Source organism: Falco biarmicus, chromosome 11, assembly GCF_023638135.1.
Source record: "Falco biarmicus isolate bFalBia1 chromosome 11, bFalBia1.pri, whole genome shotgun sequence".
Taxonomy (NCBI): Eukaryota; Metazoa; Chordata; class Aves; order Falconiformes; family Falconidae; genus Falco; species Falco biarmicus.
Window position 1 is genome coordinate 6,509,815 of NC_079298.1, and position 9,664 is coordinate 6,519,478.

At 37.9% G+C, this 9,664-nt stretch overlaps 1 protein-coding gene across 11 annotated transcripts in view; it reads right to left on the reverse strand.

Annotated features, from left to right (window-relative positions):
* Positions 1 to 9,387, reverse strand: part of NFIA (nuclear factor I A) — a 359,539-nt gene extending 350,152 nt beyond the window's left edge. For 2 of the 11 annotated variants that reach the window (XM_056356625.1, XM_056356614.1), the window contains exon 1: positions 9,198 to 9,369. In XM_056356625.1, the coding sequence (XP_056212600.1) occupies positions 9,198 to 9,293 (96 nt within the window). In that variant the 5' untranslated portion in view covers positions 9,294 to 9,369. Of the gene's footprint in view, positions 1 to 9,197 lie in introns of all 11 variants that reach the window. The other 9 variants (XM_056356619.1, XM_056356624.1, XM_056356618.1 and 6 more) reach the window with 7 other exon arrangements.
* Between the last annotated feature and the right edge of the window lie 277 nt (positions 9,388 to 9,664).

Below are 9,664 nucleotides of genomic sequence, written 5' to 3' on the forward strand. Positions count from 1 at the left end.
ACTGTCTCTGCATACCACTATTGCAAAGATCTTGGGTTTTATGCAGGATCATTTCCATGATCATTGCACAGGTCTGAAAACAGAAGATGTGTTAGGACAACTTACAGAAAGGTGGACTTCACCATTCAAAGATGGAACAACTAGTTTCATAAGGGCACGTGGCTCCCGTGATTAACGTGCTGTGAAACCACCGACTTTGTCAAGCCACAAATGGGAGACACCAGGATACGAGGCTCTGGGACATGATGGGCAATGGAACATTAGACTTTTCTGAATCCCCGTGCCACAGGGGCATGTTGCCAGCCTGGTCTTTGCTCCTTTTTCTTGTCTTCCTTTCCTCAGTTGTTCACTAGAGTTTACAGCTAAGTTCCCTGAAATATTCCCTGAAATCCTGGAATTGAGTAGATGCAATCAAAAGTGGTTGCACTGCTGATCATGGGGGACACCTCACGGAGCTGGCACAGAGCCTTGTTTTGTTCAGCCACTTCTGTTGTCCTACGGCTCTTTGGCTTCTTACTGTAGAGTGCTTCAGTGTGGAAGAGTGTGGGCAAATGAGCTACTATTCTGCAATTCAAACCACGCCTCTGCTTCTGAAGAGAGGAAAAAAAACCCACAAATCTATTTTTCTGTGCAGTGGTCTAGTTATTGGAAGACCAGAGCAGTTGGTAGCCCATATGTTACTGAATGGGATCTTAAGTAATGAAAATGAAAGAACTTCAAAGAGAGATTGGGAAGAGAAGGAGAAAAAAACATTGTGACTCACTGCCTCTACTCAGGTATGATCTCTTGGCCACTGCTCTTCATAATGCCAGAAAACATATTTTCATATCAAAGCCTGCCTTCTTTTCCATCTCCTTTACAGTGCCTGTGCTGAATACCCATGCTGTGGTCATGCCTTTTCTTTCTATTCTTTAGATGTTCTCTTCTTGACACAAACTTATACTAGAAATTAGCAAATGTCATGGCTTGCTGGGAGCCAGGCCTTCACCAAGGACTTTCCACCATTTTAGGCCTATGCCCTCTTCCTACATGCCCACATACTTCTGTGGAAGGTATTTCCTCCATTTCTCTGTGAAAGACTCTTAGAAAACTTCATTAAGAATGAAAAGAATGAGTGTCCGTAGAATTATACCACGTTTCAACAACTCTACATATCTCCATAGTGAAAAAGTTGTAGCCTATAAAATCAGGTGAGACAGTTACAATCTGTAAGAAAGTTACCATTCTCTTTTAAAGTGTTCAAGAATTATTCACTGATTTTTGAACACGAGGGAATTCCTTGGGTGTATTAAGTAATGTTTTATGCTGGTTTCCTTCACTGCACATAGGGGACGCATAGCTGATCTTTTAAGCCTCATTTCCTTAAGAAATCAAGATAAAAGAAGGGGAAGCAACAAGTCCTAATGCAATGCTTATATGCATTGCAATTTGTCTAAACTGTAAGACCTCATTAGCAGCAGATCAGAAGTAAATTTGAGATTTACTTGTATTTGCTTATAATCCTTGAAAACTTGTTCTGTTTGCACTCTTGTAAAAACCTTTGTGATTCACCTTTCAGTCACTGTCCTACATAACCCATGTTTAACCTCTTCTTTTTAACTTATTCTTTCAAATAGCACCACAAAAGAAAATTTCTAATAAAAAAATACTAGCAAACAGTGGTGCATGTGCATATTGTTTCTATTTGTTCCCAAGAGCAAACATAAATGCTGACTGAATGGTCAAATGGAACAGTTTTTCTCCTTTCTTACTAAACACAAAAGGTTAGTTTGGGTCAATTTTTTATATATATATAAATATAAAGAGAATACTCTTTACATTTTCTTGATGTAACCAATAAAACATACTCTTTTAAGATGACTACTTATGAATATCAGCGTATTTCCGTGCAGGACCAGGTCCATTTTGTCCAGCCTAATTGAATTCTGGATTAAAAAAAAAAATAAATAAGGAAAACCTCCCTCTTATTTACTCACAAATTCTCTCAGTTATGGAACTAGCCTGTTAGTGACCATGTATACCTGTGTCTTTTGAGCTAGTCACATCTAAAGCAGAAAGGCCCATTTCAGAGCACTATCTGTGCTCTCAGTTTCCACACTGCTCCTATTGACAACCTCAATCCATGTGTGCAGTTCCAATTGGGTTGTGAAATTAATATGGCTGTTTGCGTACATCAAGGGCAACCTGCACTCCTTTGAAAGCAAGGGCATTGCAATTATTGGTGGTGAAAGTCTACAAGCTTATAGTGCCATCTGTACTATCCAACACTTCCACTCATATCTAGTTGTATTGCTAACTTTGTGTTTCACAGTCTCTGAAAAAAAAACACACCAAAGGACAACAGGCATGCTTATACAGGCAAAATATTTTGAATCTCACTCCATTAGCCGACACATCTATTTAATCTGCCTTAATGATTTTTTATCTTATTGAGAACTACTCTTCAGTAGTCTATGGAAAATAGATCCAGAGATCTTCATCACAGTGAATATAAGTTCTAAAACCTTTGCGCAAAAAAGCTATTGCAGGCTTGTACAGCGCCTGCTCCAAAGGCACTTCAATCAGACCGGCTCCTGCGGCTCTGCCATCAGCTGGATTTCTTGGGAGTGTGGCAGGGCCTCTGCTTTTTGTGGGTATATAAAATACAAGTGTATCGCATAGGTGAAGTGTGTGCATGTACATGTACAAAGGGCTCCAGCATTTCCAACGAGTTCTGTAAGTATTACCTGCAGTACTTGTGAAAGAAGTTCCTAGTGATGTTAATGGAAATAACAAAGATGTTATCAGTCCAAAACATGCTATTATGACCTAGCATGTTTGTCTTCAAATATTAAAGAAACAACTTGATTAATCCTAAAAATCATCTTTAAATGTTAACCAGTGTCAGTGACCACACCTGAGGGAGAGGAGTGAAGCATGCTTCCAGCAGCACAGTGAGATTCTTTTCACACTGGGATTAAAGCACTTTCGATAAACAAAAAATGTTACCTTTTCCCTTTCATATGAAGGTAGTGAAAAAAATATTTACTTCTTTACTTATAAAAAGTTTCAGGTTGTGTTTTTCTTCATATGGAAACTACTGGGACTTTGCCAGCAAAAAGTTTCAGAATATTCTTTTATTTTAACCTCCATTTTTTATTATTCACAATATTAGTGGAGAGCTTGCCTAATGTAGCAGGATCAGACTGTCAGAAACCATCACAAGCGTCCTGATCAATTTAAAGATCCAGTCCCGGCGTTTAAACTGGAGTATGTGATTAGTCTCACAGCCTTTAGATTCAGATCAAGGTGTTAGACCTTTCAGGCAGTAACCTACAATCTTTTTCAGTTTTCTTGCACGGTCTGGTATTCAATAGAGTTTTGACACCTTCAAATCTCAATCTAGTGTGTAAAACTAAATGATGGTGAGTGGCAGTACACCTGAGGTACGGCGGTATGGCATGGACTGAGGTTAGAAGATCTCCTGTTTATCCTTCACAAGACAGGTCATCCAGATCATACTATTACTGTCTTTTCCCAACTATCACAACGATTTCATAACTTGGGGCCATGATGAGCTCTGGAAATAGCACATGAGCATCAAGAGGGAGAACGAGCTGGCCCTTCAGGGTACAAAGCTGTGCTCTTCTTCATTCTCCTCCTAGGTTAGACAGCTATCTACAATGTCCTTCTCCCCCAGCAAAAGCCGCGCAAGGACATCAGATCTCTGGCTTCTCACTCAGGGGGTAGCACTGGTTGTCCAGACAAAGTTTTTTTAGATAAACTGGCTTTTCTCTCTAGCCCTTCCTCAGGGTGTCCTAGAGCTACACCATCGTGTTACACCAAATGTGAAAGTTTCTGAGGGGAAGAGGGTTGAACAAGGGTTAACATGGCGCATTCTCCTCTTACTAAAATTATGTCATTTCCCTCCCCCTCCCTGAAAGTATCTGTTGCTTGGTTGTTTACATACTGAAGTTAATTTAAAATATATATTATAGACCTACAAGATTTAAAATTGAATGAGTTCTCATATCTGAAGACATACAAATTTCATTTAAAACTTCAGTGTTATTAAAAACTATTGGTTTTTAGCCACAAACTAACCATTTCCCCCATTTTCCGTATTTTCTCCAGAAAAATAGACTAAGAAAACAGAAGTATCGATACACTGTAGAAATTGTCCCAATGAGTTTATAATCCAGTGTAAGTTACACAGCACTGATAAGTAAAGGAAGTTCAACCAGACAGTTTAATCCTCCAATTTCCTGTCTTCTAATCAGCCACTGACTCCTCTGGCTTTAAATTAGAAACATTCATGGCAATATTCAGGACAGGTGAAGGAAAGAGAGTAGAAAACAACCATGGCAAATACTCACAGGCAAAAGGAGGCCACGTATAACAAATGAAGATAATATAAAGTATGTACAACGATGCGCTGAATACATGTGTTCAGGTTATATCTGGAATTTAGTAACTCTGACAGAAAAGGAATAATTTTATTTAAAAAATCTATACAGCAGCTGAGCAGTGTATGAACATAGGAGAGTTACTGCATAAACCAGAGAAAATCCATGCTGCAATGTTACACTGTTCACACTTTGTTATTTTTATAAAGGCAGGAGCAGGATAATTATTAATACATGTATGCTTTTTGATATACAGTAAATTATAAGTAGGAAGCACAAAGCAGCAAAGCCACATATGTTTCAACAGCTAGTGGGGATTATCATGATAAACTTAGATGAGAGTATGTATATGCATGTACGTATAGATACACTCAGTGATTTAAACAAGAAATACTACTTCTGAGTGTTTCATGCTTCTGGAAATTTTAGCTACGGTAGTAACAATTAGTTTTCCATATGATGAAGTTAAATATTTATTAGATGCACCATTATTTTAAATTTCATTTGCAATGAGATTTATAATGAGGATTCTAGTAATTCTTAATTGATGGAAACACTAGTAACATTTTGAAATTTTCTTTTTTTTTTTTTACTGTAAAAATTACCTGAGCATTTTCAGCTATTCCTCTGAAAAAAATGGAGCACAGAGGTGTGAAAGAAAAGTATTTATCAAGAGTTTCTGTGAAAAATGATGTTGAGTTAAGAACCTTTAAAGTAATAAAATGAACATTTCAAGTCCAGTCTGACTATCTTTACTAAATTCTATTTTAACTTAAGGCATCTAAAGAAAATGAAGGTGTATCCACTGAACTATGTGTCGATAGCTGGGTAATAAAACTAGAAAACAATTATTTCAGAAAATGACTGGAAGATCTGCTTTAACTACCATATTCAATAACAGCAGTTTGCATGCTAACTCATACATGGATTCATTTGAAATGGCTTCTAATTTATTAATGAGGCTTTTTTCTTCAGATATTTCACAAAGGAAACAGTTTGGGTTTTGAAACTGGACTGAGTTAAGTCACATTATAAGTCAAAGTTGGCTCTCAGCCTCTCAGGTAAGTAAACCTGGAGTCGCTTCACTCCTCTTAATGCAGCAACTCCAGGCTGATGGCAGTGTAAACCTCGAGCAGAATTTGGCCCAGGGTCTTTAGTTTTGTATTGTCAATGAGAAGTTTCCTCCAGTATATACCTTTGCTGCACATGTATTTCAATAACACCGTGCAAAGGAATTTCGCAGACAAACCCTTATTAAACATACATTATAGCCACATCATATTGGCTTGCTAGAGCAAATAATGTAAAAAAAATAATCAGCTTGAAATAAATGTTTATAAAAGTAGCACAGCTGCACATATTTGTTACAAATGCAAGACAGAGTACTGAAACTTTTCTGTGACTAACCCTTTAGTGTCTCTATGGCAGCATCAAATTTAAATAAAAAGTACCAAGGATTATAAAACAATGATAATTTTTCCAACAAACTAATCCATCTCATATATTCAGACTGCCACACCGGTTAAAGTATTTGCTGTTACGTATATAGTAAAAAATACATAATTCCTTCTCACACAAATTCACCTTGTTTTGGGGGGAATTTTCTGCTAAATTTCACATTACAATATAGCCAAAATAATAACTGTTTCTACATTTACTTGATTAAAGCATAAAAAAAAAATAGATTAGGTGTCAAAAGATTGCCTTAAAACTGTGGTGACAAATGCAATTATTGCTAAAATTTACAAACCCTGTGGGTTCTACTGAAATAGCTTGAAACATTTGTAACTGTCTGCAAGAAAGGAAAATAATGTTTTTCTTTTACTTTGACCTCTTGCTATTTTGGCAAGTAAGATAAAATATATTAGCCATTCCATCAGATGGCTGGAAAGAAAAACTAGCTGTGATGAGGAAAAACGAATTAAAGGAGCATTAATAAAGATTATCTATGAAAGAAAATAAGGTCAAAATTAGAACTCTGCATTTTAAAGCCACCTTTCAAAAATGCAAGCTGCTTTGCCCAATGCTAAAATCCATTCATTTTACTAATCATGCAATCAACCAATCTCCATTATCTCCAGCTAGCTAGCTATAAACACACTATAGACTGGAGTGAAAGAGGGAGAGTGTGAGGTTGAGAGACAGAGAGAGAGAGAGAGAGAGAGAGAGAGGGGGAGAGAGAGAGAGATTACTACACCCAGCCTTTTATAAAGCCGTTTCTTTCATTATAACAGGTCTTTTCATCAAAATGACACAGAACCTTTAAATTTGGGCATAATACTCCAGTACAGTACACAGCTATAGCTTAAAATGGATTTAGAACCTGCTCCAGAAAGAAAACAAACTCCCTCATTTGACACAAATTGTTTACGATTCATTAAAAAGCAAAATTGCATATCACAGTGCTGGCAGCTGAGTCCATATGGGTGCAAGGGGTATTCACTCATCTCTTTGTATGCTGGCAGTACCAAACCGAAGTTTAGCACTGTGCAGCTGAGATTTTGTGCAGCCAGACGATGCATGAGGTAATTTTAAAAGCTTTATTTGTCTTTAAAACATTAAAATCTGCTCTCTAGCTTACTTTTGATTAAAAGAATGTGGCAAATGTGATTAGGTTTGGGGGTAAAAAAATAATAGATATCTACTTTTTGTTGTAGTTTTGGATTCACAGACTGTATGAAAAACTGCTTATTACTCCATCAATAATTGAAACTTTGTATGAAAATTATTTGCAATTAACACATCTATTGTAAAGATCTTGAATTATTCATTTCAGTTAAAAATAACACCTCTTTCATCTAGCACAACTTCTACAAAAAAAGGCTGTTTTAGTGATATTTTTTTTTGTTCTCTTAGAAAATAAATGGTGTGATATTCAAGTTTAAGGAGAACTTTCTGCAATGTTTAATCTAAACAACAGCATATGTGGTTATAAAACTGTTTATTTTTAGGCAAGTGCATTACTAAATGTTTCCAGCATTTTTACATATTATATTCACAGTACTAAAACATCTGTGAAATAGATGTGACTGAAATGAAACTTCCTCGGACACTTTCTATAGGGTGATAATAACTGCCTAATAACGTTTGAGGATACTTATTAAACAATAAACATGAACGTACCTCATCATAAGAGCAGCTGATAGACAATAAAAGAGGAGTGGTAAAAAAATATACAAATGGCTTAGAATAAGGCAAAATCACAGCATGATATAAATCGTGTGGTTAAAACAGGTACTTGAAAACTTTGCTTTGAAAATGATAACTAAGAATCAATAGCCTTATTTACAGGCGTTTAACAAGCTAAAAAAAAAAAAAGTCACATGAATAATCAACAGTTTATGTGCATGCAAATACCCCTTCCCCCTCCAACTTCCCCTGGCAGAAAGTCTAATTGGAAAATCAGTACTATAAGTAAAGTGGTTAGCCTTCCCTATTTCCATTAACCAAAAGCTGCATGTTACATTTCACTGGGAACCACTAGCAAACCTCTAATAGACGGTTAAAAAAATTAAGAGTTTAGACAAAACAAAACGGAAAAAACCCGAGCCCAAACACCTTTAAATACAAGCCACATGATATACACAATGGCCACCACCAAGCTGCAGAATAAAAACCTTCCGGATCTCACTTTTAAAAGTCTTTCAAGTCCTCAGAGGTCTTAAACTTTCCAAATGATACCAAAATTGGTCCGGGGCGGCGAGGGGGAGGGAAAGCCCCCGACTTGTTTCAGCGTATCATACAATGAAAGTGATCATGCCTTGTTTTGTAATTCCACCCGCCAGTCCTTTTTTAACTGATATCTATGTGAAATGAGCTGAGGTTCACGGTCCAGTTAGGAGCGGATAATACATTCATTGTCCTGGCAGCAAACTTTTCCTCTCACTGGAAGAATTCACGCTTGCCACAAGAATAATAATTACAGAAAACTAAAAATGCGCTGCTAACGAATTAATCCCTAACGGACAACACGCTAACGAGGGCAGTAATGATTTGAGGACTCTCTTCCTCACAACAGGACTTGCATCTTCTGCCACAATGGGCTATTGTGCATCCTCCTAACTCACTATACCTCTTATAGATTCAAGATGTCAAAGGTTGTCTGGCCCGGCTGACCATGACATGCTAGTTAACTCGTTCTACGGAGCACGTTGGGACTTTATTGAAACTTTAATTGTGCCCAAAAGCAGCTAGAGCCAGACTATGTGGGATCTGTAACACATGGCTCCAGGTCAGCACAGCCCGGTAACCTGTTCTAACGTAAACACGCGGAGGGAAAAGTTAGATCGGGGTCTCCGATGAAAGGCAGCACCTCGCAAAACACGCTCCTCTCACACGTGATGATTTTACACCACGACACTACCGCACCGTTCCAGGCTTTTACAGTAATCGACTTGCTTTGTAACGGACTGAACTTTCCACCTCCCCTCTTTACAAAATATTGCATGGTAAAAAATGCACACACACGCTAGAAAGCAGCAGATAAAGTAAAACAAACTGAGCGTTAGGCAGCCGATCGAGACAAGTTACTCTGCACAAGGCTTTTTCAAACTACTTCTTTGCATACTTTTTTTTTTTTCCCCCCTTAAGGAGAATTGAAAAAGCTTCTCTCTGGAAACTGTAGTGCACATTAACGGTCTCCTGTTACACAGGGGAAAGCACACAAGTGGGACAAGTGTGAGGCTGCTCTACTGAAGAGTGTGAAAAAAATCAAATGTTAATTTGATAAATGTGAGGTCTGGGACATTTTGTCAAAGAGGGAGGGAAAGTAGAAAAGGGAGAAAAAAAAAAGCAGCCCTGCTGCCAACTCACCATCCACCAAGTTCTGGCCGAGATGTCGTAGCAGAGCTGCCATTTGATGGAGCCGTCGGAGGTTTTCCCTGCCATTATGCTGTCAGCAAGCTTCATCTGATGCTAACTCACGGGAGATAAGACACCTAATTGAGAAAACATTTGCACTGGCATGTTGGGCAACATGTAGCCCGGTCCATACCATATGGAATCATGGGTAAAAAAAAAAAAATCTCCTTGACAATGAACCAATCTCTCACAGACCCAGTGGCAAGGTGAAGTGGAGATGAAAAGTCATCTGCTCCTAGCACTGTCTTCTCCTCTCTCTCTCTCCCTCTCTCTCCCCCTCTCCCTCTCTCTCACTCACTTTTTTTTTTTTTTTTTTAAATAAGAACCCACTGCTCAACATCAAAGAGAGGCGGTCAAAATTAGGGCTTCATCACTCAGATGATTTTGGTCTGCAAGGTTTTTCTTTTCTTTCCTCTTTT